The sequence below is a fragment of the Penicillium chermesinum genome (genome assembly GCF_028974085.1).
Source record: "Penicillium chermesinum strain IBT 19713 chromosome Unknown utg000003l:1.0-5111272.0:1.0-5115320.0, whole genome shotgun sequence".
In the NCBI taxonomy this organism is placed as follows: Eukaryota; Fungi; Ascomycota; class Eurotiomycetes; order Eurotiales; family Aspergillaceae; genus Penicillium; species Penicillium chermesinum.
Genome location: NW_026695313.1, coordinates 3,283,477 through 3,298,755, shown reverse-complemented (window position 1 = coordinate 3,298,755; position 15,279 = coordinate 3,283,477). Strand labels below are relative to the sequence as shown.

General features: G+C 48.7%; 5 protein-coding genes across 5 annotated transcripts; 4 read left to right on the top strand and 1 right to left on the bottom strand.

Annotated features, from left to right (window-relative positions):
- Positions 1 to 3,100: 3,100 nt before the first annotated feature.
- Positions 3,101 to 5,394, top strand: N7468_004166 (dynamin family protein; the record flags this gene model as incomplete). Its single annotated transcript, XM_058473463.1, has 4 exons — positions 3,101 to 3,978; positions 4,049 to 4,544; positions 4,592 to 5,119; positions 5,173 to 5,394. 4 exons carry the CDS (start codon positions 3,101 to 3,103, stop codon positions 5,392 to 5,394), a joined length of 2,124 nt encoding a protein of 707 aa, XP_058332466.1.
- A 1,363-nt stretch (positions 5,395 to 6,757) lies between these two features.
- On the top strand, positions 6,758 to 7,324 carry N7468_004165 (uncharacterized protein; the record flags this gene model as incomplete). Its single annotated transcript, XM_058473462.1, has 2 exons — positions 6,758 to 6,925; positions 7,076 to 7,324. 2 exons carry the CDS (start codon positions 6,758 to 6,760, stop codon positions 7,322 to 7,324), a joined length of 417 nt encoding a protein of 138 aa, XP_058332465.1.
- A 2,077-nt stretch (positions 7,325 to 9,401) lies between these two features.
- N7468_004164 (uncharacterized protein) lies at positions 9,402 to 11,789 on the top strand (the record flags this gene model as incomplete). Its single annotated transcript, XM_058473461.1, has 5 exons — positions 9,402 to 9,404; positions 9,472 to 10,186; positions 10,241 to 10,426; positions 10,496 to 10,907; positions 11,390 to 11,789. 5 exons carry the CDS (start codon positions 9,402 to 9,404, stop codon positions 11,787 to 11,789), a joined length of 1,716 nt encoding a protein of 571 aa, XP_058332464.1.
- Positions 11,790 to 13,154: 1,365 nt separating this feature from the next.
- N7468_004163 (uncharacterized protein) lies at positions 13,155 to 13,457 on the top strand (the record flags this gene model as incomplete). Its single annotated transcript, XM_058473460.1, has 1 exon — positions 13,155 to 13,457. One exon carries the CDS (start codon positions 13,155 to 13,157, stop codon positions 13,455 to 13,457), a length of 303 nt encoding a protein of 100 aa, XP_058332463.1.
- A 1,471-nt stretch (positions 13,458 to 14,928) lies between these two features.
- On the bottom strand, positions 14,929 to 15,261 carry N7468_004162 (uncharacterized protein; the record flags this gene model as incomplete). The annotated part of the gene is made up of 1 exon (XM_058473459.1): positions 14,929 to 15,261. One exon carries the CDS (start codon positions 15,259 to 15,261, stop codon positions 14,929 to 14,931), a length of 333 nt encoding a protein of 110 aa, XP_058332462.1.
- Between the last annotated feature and the right edge of the window lie 18 nt (positions 15,262 to 15,279).

Here is a 15,279-nt window from a genome sequence, read left to right as displayed (position 1 = left end):
TACTAGGGATCTTATAGTAAGTAATGAGTTGACTTAATTTATTGAGAAGTATAAGATTCTCTTCTATTCTATTTAGTATCGTCACGATTGAATAGTACTATCGATTCCCTGGTCTGGTTGAAAGCTTTACTATTTGGCATCAGAAATAGCTGGATATGCTTTTAGCACTATACAAGAACAAATAGCTCCACCGCTAGTGTTATGTGGACCCTCTGCGAGAGCTGAAAGGTTGCAGCGAGCTGATCCTGATCCTAGACATCAGCTCCACCAGAATCGACACGGGTCAGCTCTCGCAAAGGCAGCATGGATGATGTATAATTGGTATCCAATCCCCCCCACATACTATGAGGTTTATATGGGTCCTATTAAGGCCTGCACGTAACAATGGCATCACAAAATGGCAACCTGCGGGGCATATTGACTAATTATCGAAGCAAAATTATGATCTTCAGGTTAACCGACAACTCGGATCTACACGATCGGTAGGCAGCAATTAACTTCGAGAGTTCGATCTCTCATCTTCAACAAGTCTAGATACCGGCACGGTGTTCACCCCCTCAAACTACTAGGACCCACAAATAGCGTGTACGAAGCGGGAAGCTAAGTAGGTGCCGGCGATATGCCGATCGAGGGCGCAGATTTCCGTCGGCGAGCCATCATGCTGGTACAGACTGCTATCCTAATTATCGCTCCAGAAGCCACAATCCGGTGATTTACATCGTCTCAGAAACAGGATCGCCAACACGGCCCGTAGGGGGGCGGCTGGAGAACAAGTCCGTCAAGGGGTGATGGGAGGGTCCCTTTCCCCTGCCGTCCGAGGTCGCGCTATGTATGTAGCTGCCCCTCGGGGTTCCGGGTCCCCCTCTAACGCATATCTTGAAACCTTCCGGTGACAGTTTCGAGTAACACAGACAATTAGCACTTGCTTTTGCAAACAAGCAAATGCAAAAGAGAATATCTCCGTAGCGCCCACACGTACTGGACACGTGCTCGACCCCGGGTTCTTGCTCGGCGATGCAATCTCGTGGCTTGGGTGATCTTCCTCCTGCATGCGTGAATTCATGAACTAGTTAAGAACTAGTATCCACAATTCGCCACGTAGTGCAGCCGGACCCGCCTTAGTGCCCGAAGTTGCCTGTCGGTAATCTCGATCTCCGATCGTTGACTGTTGCCCAACGATCGAGGTCTCATCGTAGGAACTGAGAATGATCTGCCATAATAATGTTGTCATTCCCAGGTCTAGATTTCGGAGTAGCTCGGCCTTTATTGTGATGCATCGTCTTTGGGTCACACCTCCGCTCTTCTAATGACGAACAGTACTCTCCAAAGAAGCCTCCGATAGCCTCAAACAGAGGAAGAAAGTGCCTGGTGAGGTTGCAGGATTGGGTTGAGCATGGCCTGGACGCCCACTGGAATAGTTGGTAATACTCTACTGTCGATCGCGTATACTTGGAAGTCTCTTGCTAGTCTGAGGTGATTTACTGATGAAACTATCGGATAAAGCTTCCGTATGCCTTAAACCTCTAATGTGTATTTCGGCGGCTAATCGACGCTTGATGGAGCGCGAACACTAGACAATCTCGTGGACAATCAGTGATATAGGCGAAGGGGTCAGCCAGAACCTCCGCCTGGTATTTCAGTCATTATTATTCTTTTCCTACCTGTTGTGGAAGTATGGGTTGCCGTCGACGAGAGGGCGCTGGTCTGCTGGGTTGAGCGGGCTCTGTGCACTATTGTCCCTTAGATCTCTGGTGGAACGTGGGACCACTGCAGTACACAGAAGGGAGACCTGCGAGTTATCTAGGGAATATATATTTATTCTCTTTTAACGGACAATAAATATGAAAGGTACTAGTGAAGCTTAATCTCTAGTATATGATATTTAGACAGGAACTACATAGCTAATGTCAAGTTCTACTATAGCCCGGCCCCAGAGAATTCCTGACTAATATTGGGGCCCGCTCAACTCTAGCACATAACTAGTTAGTTAACCAGGGCATAGTCAGCATCATCACATGATTTATGCGTGGTTTGTGTATCTTATTATATAATAAATGCCAAGTTGAACCTTAGTTGAACCCCCCGGAACTCCATACAACTTCATACAATCGCGTCAAAAAATTCAATTTGAAAGGAAGGCCACCTTCCTCTGGTGGTCCGTGCATTTACTAGTACCCCCAATACCCCCAATATTCAGCATCGCTTTTTTTTTCAACAACCGCCCAGACAGGCAAAAGCCAGGCAAGGCGATGTATATTGGCAAAATCACTTGGGATGCGTACTCACTGTAGCGAAGAGTGGAGAAACGGCCTCGCTTCCCTTCACTTCCAGCAGCGGCGTCCTGCGTTGCCATCAGCGGCCCCAAATACTTGGTTTGCCCATGGATCTGAGCGAATTGGACTGTGGTGAAGGCTATGAACCTATCTATTCGCCAAACAGATGCTGTGCCCAGCGCTCGTGAGATCGACAATAAAGCATGACCCTACCCCTCCTGGGAGGCCAGTGCGCTACAGGGGTTTCAAAGGCACCCCAATGGGGTTTTTTAGTGGAAAACAATCACATTCTATAATGTACAGCAAGTGGCAGGTATGGAATACTCGTGATGTGCCCCTCGTTTCACCGACTGTCTCATTTACTATTGCTTAGAAAGTGAAGAATGTCCGACCTAGGCTGTCATTTGACATGCCAACTTGGATTCATGCCATCCAATCATTTATACCGTCGCTGATCTATCTGCGATCCCTTGCTGCAGTAAGTGGGGAGGGGTAGCCATTAATGGACGCACTCGGCAAGGGAATTTCGCCCCTTGAAAGCGAACATGCCGGAGCGCGAAGGATAAATTGCTACAACTGAACCCTGCAAGCAGCCCCTACGCTGTACCACTTGCAACCTGATCGCCAATCACCGTTGTTACACGGTCCATCTGATTGAGCCGCTTGCGACATTCCCGAGTATTGGATGCTGAGTACGTTGCCAACTCGGCAAGAGCCAATCGCAACTATAAAGAGACTGGTTCCCTCGTTATTTTATGTCCCCAAACTCTCTTCTCGAACCCTGAAAATCAATTATCAAGCTACACTTTTGATCATTGCTGAAAGAAATGGAGAACGATCTGACCCCAACGTCAGAAGATCCGGGGAGTTCGGAAGAACAATGGACTGCGATCGACTTCCGTCGGGTCGGAGACGAACTTGGTCTCCAATCCTCGAGAACGTCCCAGCGACTCAATCAGATAGACCGTGTCCGCGCCAACGGTGTTGGCGATCATGTTGCATTGCCTCAGCTAGTGGTATGTGGTGATCAATCTGCTGGCAAGAGCTCCGTGCTGGAAGGAATTAGCGGAATCCCTTTCCCTCGACAGGATGGCTTGTGCACCAGATTCGCGACAGAAATTGTCCTCAGACATGCGCCGCAAGCTATTTGCATGACGGCGACAATAATCCCTCATTCGTCACGGGACGATGAGGAGAGACGACGACTGGCCTCCTTCCGACTGGAATTTCACGCCTTCGATGAACTACCTGGTATCATCGAAGCTGCAAGTCAATCCATGGGTATTCGCACCTCGGGAGATGCATTGGGCGCACCCGCTTTTGCTGCCGATGTCCTGCGATTGGAGTTGGTTGGCAATACCGGACTGCACTTGACAATTGTCGATCTACCAGGCTTGATCTCTGTTTCCGAGAATGAGCGTGACGTGCAGCTTGTCAGTGACCTTGTTGATTCTTACCTCGAAAGCTCGCGGACTATCGTACTTGCGGTTGTTCCCGCAAGTAGCGACGTTGATACCCAAGGCATTATCCAACGAGCCCGCCGCTACGATAAAGATGGTGTTCGAACTGTTGGAATCATCACAAAGCCGGATCTAATCAATGTTGGAACTGAGCAGCGAGTTGCACGCCTCGCGAAGAACATGGACCGTACAAAGCTCAATCTGGGTTTTTTTTCTGCTCAAAAACCCGGCTCCTGCCGAGCTGCGTGAGGGCCTGTCTCCACTTGTCAGGAAGCAGGCAGAACAAGCATTTTTCTCAAGTGAACCATGGAGCAGCCTGGGACTTGATCCATCGCGTATTGGTATTGAAAATCTTCGACGGTTCCTTCAGGAGCTTTTGGATAGTCACATTGAACGTGAGCTCCCCAAAGTGCGTGAGGAATTGCGTGAGCTGCTTGAACGAAATTGTCAGGACCTTGCTGCTCTAGGCACGGAACGGAATACGCCTGGTCAGATCCGCATATATCTAACGCAGATCAGCGCCGATTTTCACGGGGTGGTACGAGCTGGCATTGATGGCGACTATGGTGGCCGTGACGCGAAATTCTTCAACGTCCATGACAAGGATTTTGCAAACCGGTTGCGCGCTGTTGTTCATCTAGAGAATGAGAAGTTCGCGAATCACATGAGAGAATACGGTCAGACGCGGAAGGTTGTGAGTCGAGCTGATGATCAGTCTCTCGAGTCAGCTGATGAGGCGACGGAGCTTTCGCTCAACGAAAAGGGCCAGATTATTGTTAGTAAAGAAGGAATGGCCGCGTGGGTCAAAGAAGTGAGTGAAGGATCCGTTCATTGTCGATCAGCTGCTAATAATATAAGGTCTATCTTCGGACGCGAGGCAGGGAACTACCAGGAAACTATAATCACGCGCTTCTAGCAGAGCTTTTCCATTCACAGTCACTGAATTGGGCCAAGATTGCTCGTGAGCACGTGGATGCTGTTGCCAAATTAGTCTCCACGTTCTTAGAAGCAGCATTGAAGTTTGTGATTAAAGATGTCAAAGTCCGCCAAAACGTCCAGACCTGCGTTCAGAAATCTGTGCAGGCAAATGTCAAACGCGCGATCGATGAACTGGATGTGCTGCTCGACGACGAGGCCCGTCAGCCGATCACGTACAATCACTATTATACAGACAACATCCAGAAGGCTCGAAATGACCAGTCCAAACATGATATTCAAAATTCGATGTACGACGCTATCCAAAACGACTGGAACGGAAAATTTCATGTGAGCAACTCTTCCGACGAAATAGAAAAGCTCGTTACTTCGCTGCAACAGCGGGTAGTTGTCGATATGACGAAGCAGGCCTGTTCCGAAGCACAGAACGACCTCACCGCATACTACAAAGTCAGTGTCCCATTTCCTGACGCCATGGCTTTGTGCTAATATTATTCTTCCAGGTTGCCATGAAAACTTTTGTCGACAATGTTTGTAGGCAAGTCATCGAACGTCATATCATCGCCAAGCTTCCGAGCGTTTTCGAGCCTGTCATTGTAAGTGGATATGAGACTGAAGAATTGCTCCGAATGGCCGCAGAATCTGCGCAGGTCAGTACCCGTCGGGATGAGGCACGTCATTTCCAGCAATTGTTAGAACGAAGTCTTGAGGACCTAAATGTTTGATCGGGTTGGTCAGTCATGGGCTTCGGGCTAGGTTTTTTTTCTCACGAAGGTTTTTCCCTTGCCCCTTCGCGCGAATGCGGGAGCTTACGTACGTGGCATTGTTTCTCGTGCTTATATTGTTTTACAAATTCTTATACTCAATTAATTCTCTTGTCTACGAAACTGGCTTCCGTCTCCTGATGTGCATCGTAGGCTAGAGAGATGGTCTATCCTTTGTTGAGCGAGTGCGTGGGACTAGCTCTCAGTACTGCATATTGACTAGCAATCATACGCGTCTAAGGCATTCATCAAACGAACGATTTGTATTGTGTCGGCGGGAAATACTGTATGGTCTTTGGTTTAAACCGGCCTACGGCCATTCTACTGGTTGATCATGAGGGCGCAGCTTTCTGATTGTTTAATCTAACCGCCGGAGGTTCACCGCTCGCTCCCGGTCGTTATCATCCCATAAAATCCATGTGACAGTATTCATAGTATTCACTGTAAATTAGATCATCGCCCAGCCTCACAAAGACATTATTTGTGGCATCTTCGACCGTGGAAGTGAAGCACAAGAAGATCATCCAATAGCAGCATTTGGATTCAGGGCCATGGTGAGCTTCAACCCTCTGAATCTACCAAATAAAGGGTGGGGAAACTTTGGCGGCAATACCATATATGTACCGCCGCCTCTGAATATCATTCATTTCCTGCCCTTGAATAACGACCCGATATGTTAATTGCCAAGCCACACCGCTTTACTCGCCTCCGCCTGGAGGTGTGAAAATCCGTGCTGGAAACGTTGGGGGGTTGCTAGGTATTAGGAAACGCACGGGCCGCTAGAGGAAGGTGACCATCCGCCCAATTCTATATTTGGCCCTGTGTTCTAATTTGAGCACACGTTGATCAACCCAGACGCTACAAGCAGAGTATTCGTCTTGGTTGAACATAATTGGTCCTACATCCGAGCGAGCTTCCAAACTCCTGTTTGTCATCTCTTGTCGATTCCACTTTTGACCGTGTGCACAAACACGTTCAAATGAGAAGCAATAAGCTTGCCCTTTAGAGTCGGTCATGCTAATAATCTTACGTAACTCGCATCAGCATCAAACAAACCCGGAACAATCATGCTGGATTAAACGTTCTGAGCACGTAAAAGTGGGGAATGGAATAGCGGCTGGCCAATAATTAACTACATAACTCATTATGTAGCCAGCCATGATTGCATAGTGGGTCTTGTGCTCCTTAGCCACGTGATGATAATGCTGACCCCGCCTTTCGGAAGCATCTTGGGCTTCAAAGATTTTGGTAGGTTTCTGAATGGCTGGATGTCGATGTTAACACGGAATCAACTCTGGCTCTTTCGGCGGCTCCCTTGACTTTAATGTACCGCAAGGTATCAAAGTCAAAGTCCACACATCGTCTTCACCAGATGGGCACCATAGGCCAGCCTTTTCGGGCCATTAAGCCTCGAAATGACCCTGGCGAGGGGAGCAGCGGCCAGCTACCTGCCGGGAGTAGTGGTGGAGGACCTCCTCCAGCCGACGGTCGAGTGAGAAGGGCTTCAACTGCCTGTCAAGAGTGTCAAAAAAGACGAACAATGGTAGATATTCTGAAGAACCCACCCCTCTCCCCAGTGGTGTCCCCTCGTTAAGACGTTCTCAATCAACTTTTCTCTGACCTTCATGTTGGCCCAAGTTAGTGCAGTGGGCAGCCGTGCTCCGAATGTCAAACCCACACCCGAGAATGCGTATTCGATAAACTCTCCGATAGACGTCGGAAGGCCACCGTTAAGAAGACCCAGGAAGAGCTTACCAGTCTCCAAGAGTTTATGAGGGAGCTGCTAGGCGCTCTAAGGAGTAGTGATGGGACTCTCGCGCAACATACGCTCGACACTATTCGCGCAGGAGCATCAGAAGACGAGATTCTCGCCTCCATCCGGCACGCCTAGGCCCATGCGGCTCTCTCCGCAGATATAAGGTGGAGAAGGGAGTGGCGGCTGGCCAATATCTAGTTACATACCTTATAACCATGTAGCTCGTTATATCAGCATGATTGCGCACCTAACGTAGCGGGCGTTGTAGTACAGGATGGCAATGCGCCCCACCCTTCAGCAGCATTTGTGGCTTCAAGGCTTTGGCAGGACTCTGGATGGCTTGATGTCCAGAACAACAGTGCGGTACTTTTGTACACACCAAAAGTGGGATCTTTGGCCTGGGCAGATTACCCTGGTATTGGCCTTTTACAAATACCTATGTGGCTTGAAAAACGCCCACCGTACCGGGACTGTTCTGCACTCCGTATGTCGGATTGCTGACCGGTTTACCCTCCCCGTGCTGTTGCAAGCGGACACCCGTAAGATATGGCGCTGGTGATGGAAGTCTTCTGCTTTTTCGACTTTATGCAAGGGGCGGGATACGTCAGTGCCGTGAAGCTGAAAGGCTTTGCGGTTCAAGGTCAAAGCGACTAATAGGAATGGCCAGGAAAGCCTCTATGAAAGTTAGTGACCTGTTTGAACAGAGGTCCCTGGTTCTCTGTGCCTCCGCGGAGATCTAACTTTATCGTGTAAACCGTATATTGAACGCAATGATCACGGTGTCGTACTTTGTGCAAGATGGGGGACTTTTGGGTCGAATCAATAGCAACATGTTACTGGCAGCATTGGAAGGAACAGTTCATCGATCTTGACTGAAAATTGGGACTTCGAGAAGCACTTGCTGAATCCGGAAACGACTGGCCTGAAGTACGTCCTTTTGCTTCTACACCGTGGCAGTGGATTCACACACAAAAGGCCTTTTGAGGGCCAGACTAACGAACCCTGGGTCATACTGATCTATGGTTCTATGGTGGTAGGAGACGCACGTATGTGTCAACAGTGTGCAGTGGGGATTACCTCGATGACAGCCATTAAGGAGCCGCCAAGAAAGCTGTTGCAGAGGGAAGAAAGTTTATCGTCCTACTATTACTCTCCTCGGCGATAAGTACATACTCCACCAGTCAGGCCATGATCGATTGTGTACCTGTACGTCGGGCAAACCCACACGGCATAACACACTTTGCAAGACTCGACCCGCAGGTCTCCGCTTCCCAAGTGATCGTCGATCGGGGGACAGGGGAATGGTTCCTAATGGGCCCCAGCTGCCTGGGTCCAGTGCTTCAGCCGCAGTGTTCGCATTTCGGAGGCGATTTCATTCAAACTCAACTCTGCGGTAATGACCGGCGCTCTGAAAAGATCAGCGTTGTAGGCTGCTATGAACAATGTAACTGTTTCTATTGGAACCGGTGCCGTGAGGTGCCCGAACTATCTGTGGGGGAACAAACCTACAGGGATCTGCCCGGGCGCGTCCGCTTCCAGATTAGATTGCGCACGGGCAATAGCATTGACCTAAAGATCCTTTCGATCTCATTGGCTGGAAGTGCTTTCCGAGCCTTCCCCTGTACTCCAAGAGATAAGAGCTGTCTCGAGCCTAGTGGTCTGCAGAAGGTTTCTTTTTATTCCAATTTTTAGTTTTTTAGTTTTTTTTTTTTTTTTTTTTTCTTTTCTTTTTTTCCTTGCATTAGCACGGCGCCATTGTTGCTGCCAAGGAACATAGATGCTCGCCGGAAGGCCCTAACGATAATGCCAGTGGTCATACGCTAGGACCTATAGTATATTTAGCTCCGACTTTTCCCCCTTCCCCCACGCCCTTGATGGCCAAGGAGTATACCGTGACCTCCGTTCTCTCGCGTCCGAATCCTTGTGCGTCATAATTAGGCTGCCGGAAGTCTGCCGCCAAGCAATAAGAAACAAAGGACCACCAAGCCTTCCCAAGGGGTTGGCTCTACCTTCCTACATAAGGTACATTCAGCGAGCTCTCATATATTGAAGCGTTGCTCTCCTTGTGCCGGTAAGGGTGGAATACTTTCATGCCACGACAGGGATAAAATCCGGCAATCTCTACGATACAATGGCAGCAGGGCCCTTGAGAGGAAGTGGAGAGGGCTTCGAACGACGCCATTCCGAAACATCTGTTCCATACCAACCAAGAATGGTAACTAGCTCCCTACCGCAGGCATAGATAAAGAAAATAATAATGCATGATACTGATATCAGAATAGCATACCGAGCTTGAGTTTCCTTATCCCCATTTTGCCTTCATCTATATCGATGAAAATGGAAAACCGCAAGTCCATGAGTCGGCCTCAATCGCAGGCTGCGGCAGGGAAATCTTCACCCCAAATGTAACAGACCAGTTTATGGAGATGGCCAGTCCAAATGGACAAAAACCTACCCCATACAGCACAAGTGAGTCTCTTTGCTATAGATTCCCAAAGCACTTGCAAGAGGCGTTAGATACTCGCAGCAGCTTAGATATGAATCAAATACCCCAATCATCTTGGAACATGCACGAAAATCCAGAGTGGATGTACCCAGCTCAACGATCTGTCGAACTAATCCCCTGCGAATGGCAATCGCACCAGTCAAGACGCAAACGTCGTGACACCAAGCGTGTAGGGCTGGGCATGTCGCCGCTAAAGTCATCATCCCCGCCTCCTACGCCTGCAATAGGGTACACGATTCTCCGCGTCGACTCTCGTGAGTTGCTGCGTCGGTTCTATGCGAAGGCGTTCGAGGAGTTTCAGCAATTGAATTGCCGATCCATCGCAAAGTCCTACATCAAGCTCGTCGAGCCTCGGAAACAAGTCCATTTCCCGTACAACGGACGCACGACCATCGCAGGTGTGCCGCAGCGCGTGAATCCCGAAATGACCAAGCCTGGTTGGTGGCCTGCTGGAGTTGTGCATAAAGAGCCGGATCACCTTTTGAAAAATGGTATGTGCCATCTAGACCAGCGTTTCTATTCTATCCGATGCTAACGAACCGCAGACCGAGTCAGGCTCCTGGTGCATATCCTCTGTGAACTCAGAGACAGCCACGGCATCACAGTCGAGAAGCTCCGGGAGGCCTCCCAGGAAGCCCGCAGGCATATCACCCCGCCCAACCGACTGGAGGTTCTGGACGAGATCTACTTCGTCCGAAGAATGGAAGAGAAGTATCTTGACGGGAAAATTGGTAAATATCATCTCCTCCCCCCCCACCACCCCTCTCCTTGCCAATAAATCTCTTACTGACCCAGCCCAGGCGGAAGCAAGATGATCCAAGTCACCAAGACCCACCTCCCCGACGCAGTGTTCTCCGGCGAGGGTCTGCCCAAGGGCGCCTATTTTGCGCCCATAAAAGCCTCAGACTCGGCCCACGAGAGCTTCGGGGACGACGGTACCTCCTCATCCGTCGATGATGGCGAGTTATCAGTCCTGAAGCAAGATGTTCCCCTGACGCCAACAACGAGCAATTCGAGCGTAACGCACAGCCCCGCCAATGAGCTCGGCACTTACCCGATGGGCATGATGCCCAATGCTCTTTCACATGGGTCTCCGGTCGATATGCGACAAGCAGCGCCGGAACAGAATTATTTCAGAGGATATTTTTCTCAGCAGTTTGCGCCGGTTGATAAGGAAGCTGTGTACTGGCCGAACGTGTCGCCTTCGATTCAGTACGGGTACTGATTTGGCGAAAAGCCCCTGAGAATTGGAGTTAGGGCGTCAAAAATTGGAATATCGGGATACCGGAAATAGCACAGAGGGATTGACCCGCAAAGGATATCCGTGGATATAGATAAGAGAACGAACGCTCTGGCAGAAGCGACATATCAAACTGAGCTGGAACATATGGAAACAATGGAAATAGGTTCATAACGACACTGGCTCAATCAGTCTCATTTCTAAGTAATCAGTCAATTAGTCACTCACCGGCAGTAGAAAATATCAAGACGAATTACTGAAAAGAAAAAGATAGAAAAAATAAAAAAAAGAGAAGTAGATATCGACACCTCGCGGATTTGAACCGCGGCCCGCAAACGGAATAGATTTCTAGTCTATCTCCTTAGACCAGACTCGGCCAATGTGCCATTGGAGATCCACTCCACAGTCGACCATCCGACCATTAGATCAATTGACTGGCAGTCGAGTGACACAGAGATGCCCGGACGTGGAAATTTCCAAACGGTCACTCTTCTCAGCTCCTGTTGGAGAAGGGAGCTGAGATCAACGCTCAGGGTGGATTTTATGGAAATGCTCTCAATGCTGCGTCTTCGGGAGGACACGATAAGATTGTGCAGCTCCTGCTAGAGAAGGGAGCTGAGATCAACGCTCAGGATGGGCGGTATGGAAATGCTCTCAATGCTGCGTCTTTGGGAGGACATGATAAGATTGTGCAGCTCCTGCTGGAGAAGGGAGCTGAGATCAACGCTCAGGATGGGCGGTATAGAAATGCTCTCAATGCTGCGTCTTTGGGAGGACATGATAAGATTATGCAGGTCCTGCTGGAAAAGGTAGAGGCTGGAAATACTGTCCAAGCTACCTCTTTAGTAGAATAATTTAAGATTTTCGAAATCCACTGCGTCTGGTTACTAATTTCTCTATACCTTTCTCCATCTCTCTTACGAAGTCGAAGGTCATGAGACCTCGAAATATGTACATGCTACTCTACCTAACAGCGTTGGCTAAGTGGCTTGCCATTCTCGCCATATCGTAGTCTCGCTGTATATGGAACAATAACTATAATCTACGGCTGACTGAAGAGGTCTCCATAAAATCAAAATTTCTGTCTTATTGTCGCGCTTACGCCGGGGATTCTTATAAGGCTGTTTTAGTAAAAACACCGTTTTGTAGAGTGGACGTAAGTTACGGTATCCGTACAGTCACATTTATGAATTCCATCTATTTTTGAAACAATAGTGGAGTAAAGATCCCTTAGCAGTGGGGCCTGAGTAAAGACACACAGGCGTCAGGGTAGAAGCTGTTTCCGCTATCGACTGTAGAAGCCTTGATTTGTCAGCGCCTGCCATTCTCTTGCCGCCGTTTGTCTTTGTGCCGAAGTTCAAACCATTATATTTTCAGAGCAAGATTTGTCGCCTGATCGTAAGACCTGCGATGATACTTCATTATGTCTAAATTCTTTCGAGACGCCTCCATAATGCAGTCAGGTTCTAATGAAACCCATTGAATGCCAAGAAGCATCTAGGTGCTAAACAACCACAGACGCCTCAGCAGCCGAATAAGAGGACGTGAGGAACGAGCGGAGCGTGAGCGGCCCGAAGTGGAAGGGTTTTTAAAAGAACTTGCCAGATGGAGCAGACTCTTGGAAAACCGAGGGCCGCATGTCTACCGTATCTTTGTCCTGCGCCACACGACAAACATTGTATTAGATAAAGCCAACTTGCGTTCAGATCATGGGACGGCAACGCAAGAATGGCATTGGTGAATACCCCGCGACGCTGTTCTGAAGGCAAAAAGACAGGGAGACAGTGAGTACCCTCACCCAAAAACACGCTTGTTACTCCAAGATGGAGAAACGAGACGGCCGGGGTCTGGATTTAGAGGACTCCGCAGTCCAATATCTCTTAGTCTTTTGGGTGTACCCGGAGAGACAGCCCCAAGATGTTCGTGGCTGTGATTGCCAAGAGACTTTTTGACGCTCAGGCCTCACTTTGCAAGGGCGCTGTTTGGGTTTGACAACGGAGGCATCCAATGAGCTCCTGATTGGCCATTTTGGTGCACTCCTTTCTCCACATTGGAGTGGGAGGTTGCCGGGTCCACTGCGGTGCCGGCTTACGTGAGTAGAATCTTGACGATGAGTCATCGAAAGGTTGGATCCTTAGTTAACTCCATCGGAACTCGCCGTTTTCCCCACCCATCTCTTTCATACCATGAGCAACTCAGGTCCAAATCACGACGTGACCATGCACGAAAGATCTCCGGCTACGACAGGGCCAGATAATGAACGCCGCAATATTTTCGAGGATATAGTCGCAGAGGAAAATGTACTGCAATTTGTTGGCTCCGCGAATGGCCATACAACAACAGCACGAAAAATCACCGTCAAGAGAAACAACATCCAGTGCCTGGGAGATGCATCCGACACGACAATCCAGAAAATATTTGGTGATCGCGCCAATATGCCAATGAATGAAGAGCATGCTCCCCACGAGCAACAGGAGAGAAACTTCCAAGGGACTGGCTACACCCTACGCTCGTCATCCTAGGCTTTGAGGCAATGTATGTCATATCAGCTTGGTAGACTTGTGAATTGAAATACTGACCTAAGTAGCTCTGCAGCAGTTCTGGGGGGTGGATCTGAGAGGTTGGATGGCCCTTCCTTTGGCGCCATCCCCTCTCATCTAATATGAGCTGAGGAATCTTGTCATCCCACAATTTTCTTCGCATATCTGTTGTGCCTGAGAACACGATAAGGCGTAGCCCGGAAGAGATGGTCAAGATGGTAGGGAGGTCCTCATCCAGACAATAATATATCCTACATCTTCACGTTCATCCTCAGATTGTGTCATCGCCTTCAACCGAATACCACTTGGTGCGAGAGTCGGTCACGCTAAGGATCTTATGTAACTAGAACCGTACACTTCACATGTCTTCCCGTTCAACTACTTATAGAGTCGAGATGACCAAGTCCGTCCCAAATATCGGCATAAAAAAAACATGGAAGAATCATGCTCGGATTCAACATATATAAGGTCGTAAAAGCGGTGGGACTAGCACGAGTGATACCAGCAGAGATTGGTGGAGGATCGAGCAATTCAACTAATGTTCTGTGGATTGCTTTGGATGCCTGAGCACAGACTTCGTGGTTTGGCTCACCGGGCCCACTAATGCTCTCCAACTGGGAAACGAAAACATACAGAGCCTGTGCAAGCCTGGATCGGGTAAGCTCTGCTGGTAAGCCTGACGCGAAAGAACCATCTCTGGCTAACTCGTGTGCAGCTTTGGTAAGACGATCGCAGGGGATACGCCATAGCGTAGAATCTAGGATCAGTGTTACCTTCACCGTTAGGTTTGAGGGCAACGTGGAACATTCAACGTACGATGTACGAGAATCTTCGATGAAGATATGTCGCCTTTCTGCGAAAAGAGCCCAATTCGGACAGCTGTAACTGCGTTCGGCATCAGAAGTCGGATCTATAAAGTTACAGGGCATATTCGTGTAGAAGCTATCGCACGATTTCAAAGTTTCCTTTGTTTCTGACATAAGAAAATCAATCTAAGCATCTTTGTGAAGCCTTAGGAAGCTCCAGAAGCACATTCGATTTGAGGTCTCATCTCCACTGAAAGGTAGGCTACTATTATAGACTAAATACAACAGACTAGTGCTTCCCATATTCATTTTGTACACTGAAAAACATGCACGTAACCTCTTCTGCCTGCCAAAAGGATTGAAAAGGCCTTGACAATAGCCATCAACTAAACACTGATTATGTCCGGAGCAGTAGTAGGAACATCGTACCTATAGTAAAAACGCAGCGATAAGCCGTTCAGTAGACGTACAAACCAGGCTTTAATTCGACAAAGCTTCCTCCAACAAGGCAGAGAAGGCTGAATTCCGAAACAAGAAGGACGCGTCACATCAGAGTTCAACAGCTGCTCAGAACTCAGGATTTTCCGATCTATTTTTAACCTGTTGAGCAAGGACCCATGAAACTAGAGAAGCAAACAGATTACCTCTTAGTGAAGAGGGAGATCGACCCTCTGGGAACTTTTTGGCTGTTGCCAGTGAGGAAGAAGCTCTTCCTTCCATGAGACTTCACCATGGCTTCTGGAAGCCCGCTGTATTGTAGTATCGGACGCGTTGCCCAAGCACTGACGCGCATACTTTTTGGCTGTAATAGATCGTGCATTTGTGAAATTGGAGTTTGTAGAGCCAATAAACTGGAAGGTATGCTCCTCTGCGACAATATCCTCGAAGACATTGCGTCGTTCGTTGCCTTTCCCTGCCCAAAGATTATAGCGTTCTTCTACTTTCATGCCGGGATGTTGATTCAAGTTCTCCATCTTCATGGTCCGAGGGTGTCATGT